This window comes from Hypanus sabinus, chromosome 26 (genome assembly GCF_030144855.1).
Source record: "Hypanus sabinus isolate sHypSab1 chromosome 26, sHypSab1.hap1, whole genome shotgun sequence".
Classification (NCBI taxonomy): Eukaryota; Metazoa; Chordata; class Chondrichthyes; order Myliobatiformes; family Dasyatidae; genus Hypanus; species Hypanus sabinus.
The window spans coordinates 13,581,416-13,598,921 of NC_082731.1; the positions used below are offsets into that span (position 1 = coordinate 13,581,416).

At 49.6% G+C, this 17,506-nt stretch overlaps 1 protein-coding gene across 2 annotated transcripts in view; it reads left to right on the forward strand.

The window, feature by feature from the left end:
* The window catches only part of LOC132381623 (zinc finger protein 239-like), a 176,554-nt gene that overhangs the window by 153,634 nt on the left and 5,414 nt on the right, over window positions 1–17,506 (forward strand). The window contains exon 2 of one of the 2 annotated variants that reach the window (XM_059951153.1): window positions 12,982–14,646. In XM_059951153.1, coding sequence (XP_059807136.1) covers window positions 12,983–14,032 — 1,050 coding nt within the window. In that variant the 5' untranslated portion in view covers window position 12,982 and the 3' untranslated portion in view covers window positions 14,033–14,646. The remainder of the gene's footprint in view (window positions 1–12,981; window positions 14,647–17,506) is intronic. The other variant, XM_059951154.1, reaches the window with a different exon arrangement.

Genomic DNA, 17,506 nt, shown 5'->3' on the forward strand with positions numbered 1-17,506 from the left:
GGAGTCTGGGACTAGAGGACACAGATAGAGTGGATGTGGAGAGGATGTTTCCTATAGTGGGGGAGTCTAGGACCAGAGGACACAGATAGAGTAGATGTGGAGAGGATGTTTCCTATAGTGGGGGAGTCTACAACCAGAGGACACAGATAGAGTGGATGTGGAGAGGATGTTTCCTATAGTGGGGGAGTCTTGGAGCAGAGGACACTGATAGAGTGGATGTGGAGATAATGTTTCCTATACTGGGGAGTCGAGGACCAGAGGACACAGATAGAGTGGATGTGGAGAGGATGTTTCCTATAGTGGGGTGTCTGGGACCAGAGGACACAGATAGGGTGGATGTGGAGAGGATGTTTCCTGCGGTGGGGGAGTCTAGGACCAGAGGACACAGATAGAGTGGATGTTGAGAGGATGTTTCCTATAGTGGGGGAGTCTGGGACCAGAGGGCACAGATAGAGTGGATGTGGAGAGGATGTTTCCTATAGTGGGGGAGTCTGGGACTAGAGGACACAGATAGAGTGGATGTGGAGAGGATGTTTCCTATAGTGGGGGAGTCTAGGACCAGAGGACACAGATAGAGTAGATGTGGAGAGGATGTTTCCTATAGTGGGGGAGTCTACAACCAGCGGACACAGATAGAGTGGATGTGGAGAGGATGTTTCCTATAGTGGGGGAGTCTTGGAGCAGAGGACACTGATAGAGTGGATGTGGAGATAATGTTTCCTATACTGGGGAGTCGAGGACCAGAGGACACAGATAGAGTGGATGTGGAGAGGATGTTTCCTATAGTGGGGTGTCTGGGACCAGAGGACACAGATAGAGTGGATGTGGAGAGGATGTTTCCTATAGTGGGGGAGTCTAGGAGCAGAGGACACAGATAGAGTGGATGTGGAGAGGATGTTTCCTGTAGTGGGGGAGTTTATGACCAGAGGACACTGATAGAGTGGATGTGGAGAGGATGTTTCCTGCGGTGGGGGAGTCTAGGACCAGAGGACACAGATAGAGTGGATGTGGAGAGGATGTTTCCTATAGTGGGGGAGTCGAGGACCAGAGGACACTGATAGAGTGGATGTGGAGAGGATGTTTCCTGCGGTGGGGGAGTCTAGGACCAGAGGACACAGATGGAGTGGATGTGGAGAGGATGTTTCCTATAGTGGGGGAGTCTAGGACCAGAGGACACAGATAGAGTGGATGTGGAGAGGATGTTTCCTATAGTGGGGGAGTCGAGGACCAGAGGACACTGATGGAGTGGATGTGGAGAAGATGTTTCCTGTGGTGGGGGTGTCTAGGACCAGAGGTATCAGATAGAGTGGATGTGGAGAGGATGTTTCCTATAGTGGGGGGGTCTAGTTCCAGATGACACAGTTAGAGTGGATGTGGAGAGGATGTTTCCTGTAGTCGGGAAGTCTAGGTCCAGAGTGCACAGATAGAGTGGATGTGGAGAGGATGTTTCCTATAGTGGGGGAGTCTGGGACTAGAGGACACAGATAGAGTGGATGTGGAGAGGATGTTTCCTATAGTGGGGGAGTCTAGGACCAGAGGACACAGATAGAGTGGATGTGGAGAAGATGTTTCCTGTGGTGCGGGAGTCTAGGACCAGAGGACACAGATAGAGTGGATGTTGAGAGGATGTTTCCTATAGTGGGGGAGTCTGGGACCAGAGGGCACAGATAGAGTGGATGTGGAGAGGATGTTTCCTATAGTGGGGGAGTCTGGGACTAGAGGACACAGATAGAGTGGATGTGGAGAGGATGTTTCCTATAGTGGGGGAGTCTAGGACCAGAGGACACAGATAGAGTAGATGTGGAGAGGATGTTTCCTATAGTGGGGGAGTCTACAACCAGAGGACACAGATAGAGTGGATGTGGAGAGGATGTTTCCTATAGTGGGGGAGTCTTGGAGCAGAGGACACTGATAGAGTGGATGTGGACATAATGTTTCCTATACTGGGGAGTCGAGGACCAGAGGACACAGATAGAGTGGATGTGGAGAGGATGTTTCCTATAGTGGGGTGTCTGGGACCAGAGGACACAGATAGGGTGGATGTGGAGAGGATGTTTCCTGCGGTGGGGGAGTCTAGGACCAGAGGACACAGATAGAGTGGATGTTGAGAGGATGTTTCCTATAGTGGGGGAGTCTGGGACCAGAGGGCACAGATAGAGTGGATGTGGAGAGGATGTTTCCTATAGTGGGGGAGTCTGGGACTAGAGGACACAGATAGAGTGGATGTGGAGAGGATGTTTCCTATAGTGGGGGAGTCTAGGACCAGAGGACACAGATAGAGTAGATGTGGAGAGGATGTTTCCTATAGTGGGGGAGTCTACAACCAGAGGACACAGATAGAGTGGATGTGGAGAGGATGTTTCCTATAGTGGGGGAGTCTTGGAGCAGAGGACACTGATAGAGTGGATGTGGAGATAATGTTTCCTATACTGGGGAGTCGAGGACCAGAGGACACAGATAGAGTGGATGTGGAGAGGATGTTTCCTATAGTGGGGTGTCTGGGACCAGAGGACACAGATAGAGTGGATGTGGAGAGGATGTTTCCTATAGTGGGGGAGTCTAGGAGCAGAGGACACAGATAGAGTGGATGTGGAGAGGATGTTTCCTGTAGTGGGGGAGTTTATGACCAGAGGACACTGATAGAGTGGATGTGGAGAGGATGTTTCCTGCGGTGGGTGAGTCTAGGACCAGAGGACACAGATAGAGTGGATGTGGAGAGGATGTTTCCTATAGTGGGGGAGTCGAGGACCAGAGGACACTGATAGAGTGGATGTGGAGAGGATGTTTCCTGCGGTGGGGGAGTCTAGGACCAGAGGACACAGATGGAGTGGATGTGGAGAGGATGTTTCCTATAGTGGGGGAGTCTAGGACCAGAGGACACAGATAGAGTGGATGTGGAGAGGATGTTTCCTATAGTGGGGGAGTCGAGGACCAGAGGACACTGATGGAGTGGATGTGGAGAAGATGTTTCCTGTGGTGGGGGTGTCTAGGACCAGAGGTATCAGATAGAGTGGATGTGGAGAGGATGTTTCCTATAGTGGGGGGGTCTAGTTCCAGATGACACAGTTAGAGTGGATGTGGAGAGGATGTTTCCTGTAGTCGGGAAGTCTAGGTCCAGAGTGCACAGATAGAGTGGATGTGGAGAGGATGTTTCCTATAGTGGGGGAGTCTGGGACTAGAGGACACAGATAGAGTGGATGTGGAGAGGATGTTTCCTATAGTGCGGGAGTCTAGGACCAGAGGACACAGATAGAGTGGATGTGGAGTGGATGTTTCCTAAAGTGGGGAATCTGGGACCAGAGGGCACAGATAAAGTGGATGTGGAGAGGATGTTTCCTGTAATGGGGGAGTCTAGGACCAGAGGTATCAGATAGAGTGGATGTGGAGAGGATGTTTCTTACAGTGGGGGAGTCTAGTTCCAGAGGACACAGATAGAGTGGATGTGGAGAGGATGTTTCCTGTAGTCGGGAAGTCTAGGACCAGAGGGCACAGATAGAGTGGATGTGGAGAGGATGTTTCCTATAGTGAGGGAGTCTAGGACCAGAGGACACAGATAGAGTGGATGTGGAGAGGATGTTTCCTACGGTGGGGGAGACTAGGATCAGAGGACTGAGATAGAGTGGAAGTGGAGAGGATGTTTCCTGCGATGGGGGAGTCCAGGACCAGAGGACACAGATAGAGTGGATGTGGAGAGGATGTTTCCTGCGGTGGGGGAGTCTAGGACCAGAGGACACAGATAGAGTGGACGTGAAGAGGATGTTTCCTATAGTGGGGGAGTCTGGGACTAGAGGACACAGATAGAGTGGATGTGGGGAGGATGTTTCCTGTAGTGGGGGAGTCTAGGACCAGAGGGCACAGATAGAGTGGATGTGGCGAGGATGTTTCCTACAGTGGGTGAGTCTGGGACCAGAGGACACAGATAGGGTGGAAGTGGAGAGGATGTTTCCTGCGATGGGGGAGTCCAGGACCAGAGGACACAGATAGAGTGGATGTGGAGAGGATGTTTCCTGTAGTGGGGGAGTCTAGGACCAGAGGACACAGATAGAGTGGATGTGGAGAGGATGTTTCCTATACTGGGGGAGTCTAGGACCAGAGGACACAGATAGGTTGGAAGTGGAGAGGATGTTTCCTGCGATGGGGGAGTCCAGGACCAGAGGACACAGATAGAGTGGATGTGGAGAGGATGTTTCCTGTAGTGGGGGAGTCTAGGACCAGAGGTATCAGATAAAGTGGATGTGGAGAGGATGTTTCTTATAGTGGGGGAGTCTAGTTCCAGAGGACACAGATGGAGTGGATGTGGAGAGGATGTTTCCTGTAGTCGGGAAGTCTAGGACCAGTGGGCACAGATAGAGTGGATGTGGAGAGGATGTTTCCTGTAATGGGGGAGTCTAGGACCAGAGGTATCAGATAAAGTGGATGTGGAGAGGATGTTTCTTATAGTGGGGGAGTCTAGTTCCAGAGGACACAGATGGAGTGGATGTGGAGAGGATGTTTCCTGTAGTCGGGAAGTCTAGGACCAGTGGGCACAGATAGAGTGGATGTGGAGAGGATGTTTCGTATAGTGGGGGAGTCTAGGACCAGAGGACACAGATAGAGTGGATGTGGAGAGGATGTTTCCTATAGTGGGGGAGTCTAGGACCAGAGGACACAGATAGAGTGGATGTGGAGAAGATGTTTCCTGTGGTGGGGGAGTCTAGGACCAGAGGACACAGATAGAGTGGATGTTGAGAGGATGTTTCCTATAGTGGGGGAGTCTGGGACCAGAGGGCACAGATAGAGTGGATGTGGAGAGGATGTTTCCTATAGTGGGGGAGTCTGGGACTAGAGGACACAGATAGAGTGGATGTGGAGAGGATGTTTCCTATAGTGGGGGAGTCTAGGACCAGAGGACACAGATAGAGTAGATGTGGAGAGGATGTTTCCTATAGTGGGGGAGTCTACAACCAGAGGACACAGATAGAGTGGATGTGGAGAGGATGTTTCCTATAGTGGGGGAGTCTTGGAGCAGAGGACACTGATAGAGTGGATGTGGAGATAATGTTTCCTATACTGGGGAGTCGAGGACCAGAGGACACAGATAGAGTGGATGTGGAGAGGATGTTTCCTATAGTGGGGTGTCTGGGACCAGAGGACACAGATAGGGTGGATGTGGAGAGGATGTTTCCTGCGGTGGGGGAGTCTAGGACCAGAGGACACAGATAGAGTGGATGTGGAGAGGATGTTTCCTATAGTGGGGGAGTCGAGGTCCAGAGGACACTGATAGAGTGGATGTGGAGACGATGTTTCCTGCGGTGGGGGAGTCTAGGACCAGAGGACACAGATGGAGTGGATGTGGAGAGGATGTTTCCTATAGTGGGGGAGTCTAGGACCAGAGGACACAGATAGAGTGGATGTGGAGAGGATGTTTCCTATAGTGGGGGAGTCGAGGACCAGAGGACACTGATAGAGTGGATGTGGAGAAGATGTTTCCTGTGGTGGGGGTGTCTAGGACCAGAGGTATCAGATAGAGTGGATGTGGAGAGGATGTTTCCTATAGTGGGGGAGTCGAGGACCAGAGGACACTGATAGAGTGGATGTGGAGAAGATGTTTCCTGTGGTGGGGGTGTCTAGGTCCAGAGTGCACAGATAGAGTGGATGTGGAGAGGATGTTTCCTATAGTGGGGGAGTCTGGGACTAGAGGACACAGATAGAGTGGATGTGGAGAGGATGTTTCCTATAGTGCGGGAGTCTAGGACCAGAGGACACAGATAGAGTGGATGTGGAGGGGATGTTTCCTATAGTGGGGGAGTCTACGACCAGTGGACACAGCTAGAGTGGATGTGGAGAGGATGTTTCCTATAGTGGTGGAGTCTCGGAGCAGAGGACACTGATAGAGTGGATGTGGAGATAATGTTTCCTATACTGGGGAGTCGAGGACCAGAGGACACAGATAGAGTGGATGTGGAGAGGATGTTTCCTATAGTGGGGTGTCTGGGACCAGAGGACACAGATAGAGTGGATGTGGAGAGGATGTTTCCTATAGTGGGGGAGTCTAGGAGCAGAGGACACAGATAGAGTGGATGTGGAGAGGATGTTTCCTATAGTGGGGGAGTTTATGACCAGAGGACACTGATAGAGTGGATGTGGAGAGGATGTTTCCTGCGGTGGGGGAGTCTAGGACCAGAGGACACAGATAGAGTGGATGTGGAGAGGATGTTTCCTATAGTGGGGGAGTCGAGGACCAGAGGACACTGATAGAGTGGATGTGGAGAGGATGTTTCCTGCGGTGGGGGAGTCTAGGACCAGAGGACACAGATGGAGTGGATGTGGAGAGGATGTTTCCTATAGTGGGGGAGTCTAGGACCAGAGGACACAGATAGAGTGGATGTGGAGAGGATGTTTCCTATAGTGGGGGAGTCGAGGACCAGAGGACACTGATAGAGTGGATGTGGAGAAGATGTTTCCTGTGGTGGGGGTGTCTAGGACCAGAGGTATCAGATAGAGTGGATGTGGAGAGGATGTTTCCTATAGTGGGGGGGTCTAGTTCCAGATGACACAGTTAGAGTGGATGTGGAGAGGATGTTTCCTATAGTGGGGGTGTCTAGTTCCAGATGACACAGATAGAGTGGATGTGGAGAGGATGTTTCCTATAGTGCGGGAGTCTAGGACCAGAGGACACAGATAGAGTGGATGTGGAGAGGATGTTTCCTATAGTGGGGTGTCTGGGACCAGAGGACACAGATAGAGTGGATGTGGAGAGGATGTTTCCTATAGTGGGGGAGTCTAGGAGCAGAGGACACAGATAGAGTGGATGTGGAGAGGATGTTTCCTATAGTGGGGGAGTTTATGACCAGAGGACACTGATAGAGTGGATGTGGAGAGGATGTTTCCTGCGGTGGGGGAGTCCAGGACCAGAGGACACAGATAGAGTGGATGTGGAGAGGATGTTTCCTATAGTGGGGGAGTCGAGGTCCAGAGGACACTGATAGAGTGGATGTGGAGAGGATGTTTCCTGCGGTGGGGGAGTCTAGGACCAGAGGACACAGATGGAGTGGATGTGGAGAGGATGTTTCCTATAGTGGGGGAGTCTAGGACCAGAGGACACAGATAGAGTGGATGTGGAGAGGATGTTTCCTATAGTGGGGGAGTCGAGGACCAGAGGACACTGATAGAGTGGATGTGGAGAAGATGTTTCCTGTGGTGGGGGTGTCTAGGACCAGAGGTATCAGATAGAGTGGATGTGGAGAGGATGTTTCCTATAGTTGGGGGGTCTAGTTCCAGATGACACAGTTAGAGTGGATGTGGAGAGGATGTTTCCTGTAGTCGGGAAGTCTAGGTCCAGAGTGCACAGATAGAGTGGATGTGGAGAGGATGTTTCCTATAGTGGGGGAGTCTGGGACTAGAGGACACAGATAGAGTGTATGTGGAGAGGATGTTTCCTATAGTGCGGGAGTCTAGGACCAGAGGACACAGATAGAGTGGATGTGGAGGGGATGTTTCCTATAGTGGGGGAGTCTACGACCAGTGGACACAGCTAGAGTGGATGTGGAGAGGATGTTTCCTATAGTGGTGGAGTCTCGGAACAGAGGACACTGATAGAGTGGATGTGGAGATAATGTTTCCTATACTGGGGAGTCGAGGACCAGAGGACACAGATAGAGTGGATGTGGAGAGGATGTTTCCTATAGTGGGGTGTCTGGGACCAGAGGACACAGATAGAGTGGATGTGGAGAGGATGTTTCCTATAGTGGGGGAGTCTAGGAGCAGAGGACACAGATAGAGTGGATGTGGAGAGGATGTTTCCTATAGTGGGGGAGTTTATGACCAGAGGACACTGATAGAGTGGATGTGGAGAGGATGTTTCCTGCGGTGGGGGAGTCTAGGACCAGAGGACACAGATAGAGTGGATGTGGAGAGGATGTTTCCTATAGTGGGGGAGTCGAGGACCAGAGGACACTGATAGAGTGGATGTGGAGAGGATGTTTCCTGCGGTGGGGGAGTCTAGGACCAGAGGACACAGATGGAGTGGATGTGGAGAGGATGTTTCCTATAGTGGGGGAGTCTAGGACCAGAGGACACAGATAGAGTGGATGTGGAGAGGATGTTTCGTATAGTGGGGGAGTCGAGGACCAGAGGACACTGATAGAGTGGATGTGGAGAAGATGTTTCCTGTGGTGGGGGTGTCTAGGACCAGAGGTATCAGATAGAGTGGATGTGGAGAGGATGTTTCCTATAGTGGGGGGGTCTAGTTCCAGATGACACAGTTAGAGTGGATGTGGAGAGGATGTTTCCTATAGTGGGGGGGTCTAGTTCCAGATGACACAGATAGAGTGGATGTGGAGAGGATGTTTCCTATAGTGCGGGAGTCTAGGACCAGAGGACACAGATAGAGTGGATGTGGAGGGGATGTTTCCTATAGTGGGGGAGTCTACGACCAGTGGACACAGCTAGAGTGGATGTGGAGAGGATGTTTCCTATAGTGGTGGAGTCTCGGAGCAGAGGACACAGATAGAGTGGATGTGGAGAGGATGTTTCCGATAGTGGGGGAGTCTAGGACCAGAGGACACAGATAGAGTGGATGTGGAGAGGATGTTTCCTATACTGGGAGAGTCTAGGTCCAGAGGGCGCAGCTTCAGAATGGTCACTTAGAACGGAGACGAGGTGGATTGCTGTCAGCTGGAGGTTGTTGAATCTGTGGGGTTCATTGCCACAGACAGCTGTGAGGGTCAAGTCACCGGGTATATCTAAAGCAGAGGTTGACAAGTTCTTGATTATTCAGGGCATCAAAGGCTACGAGGATGATGGGGTTGAGAGGGATAATAAATGAGTTATGATGGAATTGCAGAGCAGACAATGGGCTGAATGACCTGATTTTGATCCTGTGTCTTACAATCATTTGCCGGTCTCATATTAATATAGATGATATCAATATATTCAGCCTCATTCAAGGCTTCATCTGGTTGAACTTTGGTCTATGGATCGCAGCCTTTGAGATATTCGTAGCGTAGTCCAGTGGTATCTCTGAGACACTGTCCCTTCACCCCGATCTCAGCCTTCTCACGTTTGATCTGACGATGGACTTGCCCCGGATTCCAGTGTCAGCTCAGGGTCTGTTGACACTGTCTGTAGAAGTGTTTTACTCAACAAAACGATCAACGGGCATCATACTGAGATACTCGTGGGAGCAGAGGCCTCTCCGACCAATGTCACGCGATATTTTATCTGCTAAAGACCAAAGGCAGCAGCAGGCAACTTTACCGTTGTAATGTACCTACAATGCTTCCGTTGAATTACATACAGTTTCCACGCATCTCCTTCTCCGCACCCACACTCCAGACACCCACAGTGAACGTTAATCAGCATTGCCTGGTTTGTAATCAACTCCAGGAAATCTATTGTTCAGGACTGCATTTTGAATTCCATCTACAATCCATGTTCTCGTCTGAAGATTGGCTGCTGGTGGAATTATTGTTTGCTATAACTCCAGACTGCGGCCTAACGGGGCCTTCTGCCAGGGCGGACTTGCAACTGGTGTTGAACCTTGTCGTCGTGGTGAGAGAGGGAGAGTACCCAGATTTCAAATGGGGGGGCCGAGGGAGTTAAAGCTCGAGAGCCACGGGACATCCCCGGACTGGTCCGTGGGATCCTGGGAGGCGTGTTGATAAACGGTGGGGTCTCATTTCATTCGGGCTCCCTGACGTCCTGTGCCTGTGCTGTCCCCTCTGGGATGCTGGTGACCGAGGGCATTGTGTTACCGCCGGGCCACTGCGTCCGCTTTGATAGGCTGACGAGCTGAGGGTCACGGTTTCCCTGAGCCGGCTGGGCAGGCTGTGGGAGTGTGGCTTCCCAATGGGGGTGAGCTGGGCCTGGTTCCGATGGAACTGGATCCGACCCCCCAAGGGCAACGAGGTAATTAACGGGACCGTTCACTTGATGCAAAACACAGAGTGCTGGCTCACAGAGTCCAGGACCAACAAGCAGACAAAAACAGGGAGTTGGGAGAGGGGGGCAGAATAGTTTAGCGGAAGCACGATGCGTTACAGCTCAGGGTACCCCAGAGTTTGGAGTTCAATTCCGGCGATGTTCTGTGAGGAACCTCTGCACGGGACGCCAACACGGACAACCTAAGACGGCAGCTCTCGTTTAAAAAACAACGGAAATCATCGAATATTGTCATTTTAGCCTGCTGCAGCTGAGAAGTATGACTTCAACGAAAGCATAAATACTTCGAGGAATTTCAGCTTTTTCCTCTCTCTTGATCACGCATTGCACTGTCCTGCAAAGACACAACTTACGCTGGTGATATTAAACCTGAATGTGACAACCTCCCCGTGGGACGTGTGGGTTTTCCCTGGGCCCCGATTTCCGCCCGCAGTGGACATGGTGATTTTCAGCAGGTTAGCTGTGGCAGGAAGTCCAGGAGAAATGGAATAGCTGGGAACTTGAAGGCTCAGCAGTGTTGGATTTCAGGGAGAGTTTTCCCTGGAGCGGGGAAAGACCAGGCAATGAGTGGGGGTGAAAGGGGCGAGGGGACACTGCACCAAAGTGTCTCCCTGAATTGTGGATTTGTTACAGACTGGGGAAGGATAAAAGTCAGAGTGAGACAATGTGATTGTTGATGAGAAGGCATATTCGTTCATTCGTCCTAACTTTACCTGCTCCCCACTTCTCTGAATAATGACAGTCTTTATTCCTAGGGTGGGGGGAGGCACGGTAGCATAGTGGTTAGCACAACGGTTTACAATACTTGCAACCCGGGGTTCAATTCCCAAAACTGCCTTTAAGGAGTTTGTACGTTCTCCCCGTGTGGGTTTCCCCCAGGTTCAACAGTCTCCTCCACAGTCCATTTCATTTCAGTTTTAATCTTTTTTTTTATTGATTTAAGAATATATAAAGACAAATACAAATCAGAGGAGAAGTTGTATCAAATATGTGTTCCAATGGAAGTACAAACAACAAAAAAGGAGTGTACACTGTCAAAATCATATTTAGAATAATATTGAGCTCCTCAATATCCACAACTCCTCTTAACAATTCAAAAAAAGATCAAAGTTTGCCATTATTAAGAAAAAAGAGGGGAAATTAACTAAACATTAACTAAACGAACCTAAAACAAAAAGAGGGGAAAAGAAGACTGGGCATTCCATTTGAGGGTATAATTACAAAAAAAAGGGGGAAATCCTTTCAGATTTAGGAAAAGGGGAAAAATCTGAAGTCACAGAGAAGAAGAAAAAAGATTACCTAAAAAAGTGAAAAAAAGGTAAAAAAAAAAGAAGAAAATTTAAATCATATGAAAATATTGAATGAAAGGTCGCCAGGTTCAAAAGATGTGTCGAACGTCCGGCTTCTAATTTTTCCGAAGCTTAAACACGGCATAATGGAGGAGAGCGAATCGAAAACAGTGAGTGGATGAGGATCTTTCCAATAGAACAAAATAGCTCTCCCAGCCAATAGAGTTGAAAAGGCTATAATATGTTGAGCGGAAGCAGGAACTTCCTTCGGAGTGGTCCCAAAGATTGCCGTAAGTGAATTAGGTTGCAAGTCCAAACCGATGACTCTGGATAACATTCTAAAAACATCTCTCCAAAAATTATTTAACTTTCTACAAGACCAAAACATATGAGTTAGGTAGCCACCGCAGCATTACATCTATCACAGGTGGGATTTATATTAGAAAAAATATGTGCTGCCTTATCTTTTGACATATGTGTCCTGTGCACTACCCTTTACTGAATCAAGGAGTGACGGGTGCAGATGGATGAATTGTTAACTAAATGATAAATTTTATTCCATTGATCGTCTGAAAGTGACTCCCGAAGTTCCAATTCCCAAGCACGTTTAACCTTATCATTAGACGTCATTTGTAAATTCATAAGCCATTTATATATAATGGCCACCGATCCTTTTTGAGATGGTTTAAGCTGAAAAATAGCGTCTATCATATTTGGTAAATGAGCAAATGGATAATTTGGTAATAAATCAGGTAGAAAATTCCTAACTTGTAAATATCTAAAAAAATTGTGCGTTAGATATATCATATTTATCCACTAGCTGTGAAAAAGACATTAAACGATTCTCTAAAAACAGATCTAAAAAAGTTTTTATTCCCTTAGTTTTCCATATTAAAAAGGCCTTATCCAGAATTGATAATTTTAAAAAAAGTTAAGATGGATATTACTAGAGAGAACAAAGTTATTCAAATCAAAGAATCTGTGAAACTGAAACCAGATGTTTAATGTATGTCTAACGATGGGACTAAAATCTCGACTACCAATCCTAGAAAATGCTAAGGGAAGACAAGCTCCCAGTCAGGAAGCCGGAGAAAACTCCGTTACCGAGCTCTCCTCCGAGTCCAACCATGAAGGACAGTCCTGATTATCTATACCGTAAATCCAAAAAGTAATACCCACAGTCCGAAGACATATGGGTGGGCAGGTGAATTGGTCATTGTAAGTTGTCCTGTGATTGGAGCATAGAACACATTACAGGCCCTTCGGCCTACAATGTTGTGCCGACCCTTAAACCCTGCCTCCCATATAACCCCCCCCCCCCACCTTAAATTCCTCCATATACCATTAGGCTAGAGTTAAACTGGGGGTGGCTGGGCATTGCAGCTCGAACGGCTGGACATCCTCTTCTGCACTGTATTACTTACTAAAGAATGACAGACAGACAGATAAAGGGAGAGCCCATTATATTAAGACAGAATGCCCTGTAGTATTACAGAAAGGGACCAGGTGGTGAGTGTATGGAACGAGTTCCGGGGGAAGCAGGGACAATTACCGCATCTGAAGGACATTTAGACAGGTGCACGGATAGAACGTGTAGAGGGACATTGGCAAAAAGTGGCCAAATGAGGCTCGCTCGGGCAACCTGGCCAGCACGAACGGGTAGGGCTGAAGGGCCTGTATGTAGGTCACACAGCTGACCAGATTTGACAGCCTCTGTCCTTGTGTGGGATCCTTTGTTGAGATTCTCCTTTCCCGTTGCATCTGTTCACAGAATGCCAGCGATGGAGGATTCGGAGACCAGGAGCGCCAACCGCAGACCTCCCGACGTGCCGGAGCCGCGGGCGCCCACGCACCACTGGTCTTTGGACGCGGAAGCGGCAGGCCCTGTCTGCGTCGGGCAGGCGCAGTTCACGTGCTCCAACTGCGGGCGGGGCTTCAGGCGGGCGGCCGGACTAACCAGGCACCTGTGCGGCCACACCGCCGACCGGCCGTGGAAGTGTGGGGACTGTGGGAAGGGGTTCAGCTACCCGTCGCGGCTGGAGACGCACCGGCGGGGCCACACCGGTGAGCGGCCGTACACCTGCCCGGTGTGCGGACGGGGGTTCATTTACTCGTCCCACCTCATCAGGCACCAGCGGGTGCACGCCGCAGAGAGACAGTTCACCTGCTCCTTGTGCAGGAGGGGATTTACCAACCTCTCCAGCCTTTTGACCCACCAGAAGGAGCACACCGGGGAGAGCCCGTTCACCTGCTCGGAGTGCGGGAAGGGCTTCACCTGCCCGTCGCACCTGCGCAGGCATCAGCGGCTTCACACCCAGGAGAGGCAGTTCATCTGCTCCTTGTGTGGGAAGGGATGCAGCCACTTCTCCAGCCTGCTGAGACACCAGCGCGACCACGCCGGGGAGAGGCCCTTCACCTGCTCCCAGTGCGGGAAGGGATTCACCCGCTCGTCCAGCCTTCTCGTGCACCAGCGGGTCCACACCGGGGAGAGGCCGTACGCCTGCTCCGTGTGCGGAAAGGGGTTCACATGCTCGTCCTATCTGCTGGCGCACCGGCGGGAGCACAGCGGGGAGCGGCCCTTCAGCTGCTCCGAGTGTGGCCGGGGATTCGCCTGCTCCTCCAGCCTCCTCATACACCGGCGGGTGCACACCGGCGAGCGGCCCTTCGCCTGCTCCGAGTGCGGGAAGGGATTCGTCCATTCGTCCAGCCTGCTCGCGCACCTGCGGGTCCACACCGGGGAGAAACCTTTCGTCTGTGCTGTCTGCATAAAGGGCTTCGGAAGTTTGTCCAGTCTCTGGATTCACCAACAGATCCACAAGTGACCGCAGGATTTGCATCGCTGCGGTTTGTCAGACCTAGGGACAGTTTCACATGCTTTTTATGTTGGAAACCTCAAAATCTGTAACAAATCAGAAGGAATGGATGTTCAGTTATATTTGTTAATATTTAAGTTCAATCATAGCACAACCCTCCACATCTTCAAAGGGCAGCATCCATATTTGACCCTCAGTCTGGAAGTTGCCCCCTTCTCACTGCTATCATCAGGGAATACATGCAGGAACTTGAAGATGCATAATCAATGTTTAAGAACAGCTTCTTCCCTGTCATCAGATTTCTGAACGGCCGTGAACCTACGTTATTTTGCTCTGTTTGTTTATTTATTTAGTGCAGCTTATGGTAATGTTTAAACTGCAGCCAATCGCTGAACGGGAGCATGAGAAGAAGAGGTGACTTCACACAGGTCCGCGACTGAAGACGAAAAAGGCAGCGACTCGCAGCAGTTTTCGGAGTTCGAACTGCGGCCGATCAGTGAATGGGATTTATTAGCAAGAGTAAATAAAAATAAGCCAGGGAGGCGGAGCGGCCATTGTGTGAGTGGGCCGGTGTTAGAGTGGGGAGGCTATGGCTCATCAGGCTTCGGTGAAGTAAGTATCCGGTAAGTTTCTTCTTCATTATTCTTCATTCCTCATCAGTTAGAGCAGGGAGAATGACTTCAGGGGCAGTGTTACGTTCTTTGTGCAAGGTGTCAAATTCTGCACCGGGTGCAGCGAGAAGCAGCTCCTCTGAGAAGCCGTTTAGGGACTGGAGCTGCAGCTCAATGTCATTAGGCTCCCACGGGAGGCTGAGGAGGTGACAGGTGGGAGCTACAAGGAGGTAGTCACCCCTAGGTTGCAGGAGGCAGGTAACTAGGTTAGGAAAAGGAAGGGAAATAGACAGCCAGTGCGGAGTACCCCAGTGGCGATTCCCCTCAATAATAAGTGCACGACTTGGGATACTGTTGAGGGGGATGACCTACGGGGGAGGGGGGGAGCCACGGCGACCGGGTCTCAGGCACTGGCTCAGTTGAGAAGGTGAAGAGGACTGCAGTAGTGATAGGAGATTCCATAGTCAGAGATGAGACTCTGTGGATGTGATAGAGCAGGGGTCCAAACCTGGGGCCCACGGACCCCTCGGCTAATGGTCAGGGCCCCTGGTGGGGAACCCTTGGTATGTTGCCTCCCGGGTGCCGGGGTCAGGAACGTCTCGGATCAGATCCTTGGCATTCTAAAGGGGGAGGGGAAGCAGCCAGATTCTTGCTGCCTATTGGCAGCAATGACAGGGGTAGGAAAGGTGAGGAGGTCCTGAAGAGAGAGCTTAGGGAACTCGGTCGAAGGCTGAAAAGCAGGACCTCTGTGGTAGTCGTCTCTGCTTGATGCCAGCGCCAGGTAGGACGATTTGGCAGGTGAATGCGTGGCTGGGGAACTGGTGCAGGGGGCAGGGGTCCGGATTTCTGGATCATTGGGAACACTTCTGCTGCGCGTATGGCCTGTACAAAAGGGATAGATTGCACCTGAAACTGAGGGGGTGGGGTGGGGGGGTGGTGAATGTCCTTGCGGGCAAGTTTGCTAGAGTTGTTCAGGAGGGTTTAAACCAATTTGGCAGGGGTATGGGAACTGGAGTGATAGGGCTGAGGATGGGGCGGGTGGGTTACTGACAGAAGCGGTCTGTGTTGATAGGGCAAAATCGCAGTCGTCAGGATGAGTTGCAGTGTAAAAGGGTGATGGATATAGGACTGAAGGTGTTATATTCGATATAGGAATAAGGGGTGATGGATATAGGACTGAAGGTGTTATATTCGATATAGGAATAAGGGGTGATGGATATAGGACTGAAGGTGTTATATTCGATATAGGAATAAGGGGTGATGGATATAGGACTGAAGGTGTTATATTCGATATAGGAATAAGGGGTGATGGATATAGGACTGAAGGTGTTATATTCGATATAGGAATAAGGGGTGATGGATATAGGACTGAAGGTGTTATATTCGATATAGGAATAAGGGGTGATGGATATAGGACTGAAGGTGTTATATTCGATATAGGAATAAGGGGTGATGGATATAGGACTGAAGGTGTTATATTCGATATAGGAATAAGGGGTGATGGATATAGGACTGAAGGTGTTATATTCGATATAGGAATAAGGGGTGATGGATATAGGACTGAAGGTGTTATATTCGATATAGGAATAAGGGGTGATGGATATAGGACTGAAGGTGTTATATTCGATATAGGAATAAGGGGTGATGGATATAGGACTGAAGGTGTTATATTCGATATAGGAATAAGGGGTGATGGATATAGGACTGAAGGTGTTATATTCGATATAGGAATAAGGGGTGATGGATATAGGACTGAAGGTGTTATATTCGATATAGGAATAAGGGGTGATGGATATAGGACTGAAGGTGTTATATTCGATATAGGAATAAGGGGTGATGGATATAGGACTGAAGGTGTTATATTCGATATAGGAATAAGGGGTGATGGATATAGGACTGAAGGTGTTATATTCGATATAGGAATAAGGGGTGATGGATATAGGACTGAAGGTGTTATATTCGATATAGGAATAAGGGGTGATGGATATAGGACTGAAGGTGTTATATTCGATATAGGAATAAGGGGTGATGGATATAGGACTGAAGGTGTTATATTCGATATAGGAATAAGGGGTGATGGATATAGGACTGAAGGTGTTATATTCGATATAGGAATAAGGGGTGATGGATATAGGACTGAAGGTGTTATATTCGATATAGGAATAAGGGGTGATGGATATAGGACTGAAGGTGTTATATTCGATATAGGAATAAGGGGTGATGGATATAGGACTGAAGGTGTTATATTCGAGTCCTTGCAGTATATGGAATAAAGTAGATGAATTTGCAGCACAGAGATGGTGAGGCTTGACAATGTGAGCATCACTGAGTCCTGACTGAGGGAAGGTTAAAGCTGTGAGCCCAGCATCCGAGGATATATATAGTACTGAAAGGACAGGCAGGTAGGCAGAGGGGGTGGGGTGGCTCTGGTGGTAAAATATTAAATCAAATCCTTAGAAAGAGCTGAGATAGTTGTAGAATCCTTGTGGGTAGAGCTGCAAAGGTAAAAAGACCCTAATGGGAGTGAAATGCAAGACTCCAAACAGCAGCAAGGATGTGAGCTATACATTACAACAGGAGGTAGGAGAGGCATGTCACAAGGGCAGTGTTATGACGGTCATGGGGGATTTCAATATGCAGGTTGATTGGGAAAATCAGGTTGGTGCTGGATACCAAGAGGGGGAATTTGTAGAATACATATCAGATGGCTTTTTTATCGCAGCACATAGTTGAGCCCGCTGGGGAAAAGGCAATTCTGGCTTGGGTCTTGTGCAACGAACCAGAATTGATTAAGGGAGCTTAAGGTAAAGGAGCCCTTAGGGGGACAGTGATCATAATATGAAAGAACTCGCCCTGCAAATTTGAGAGGGAG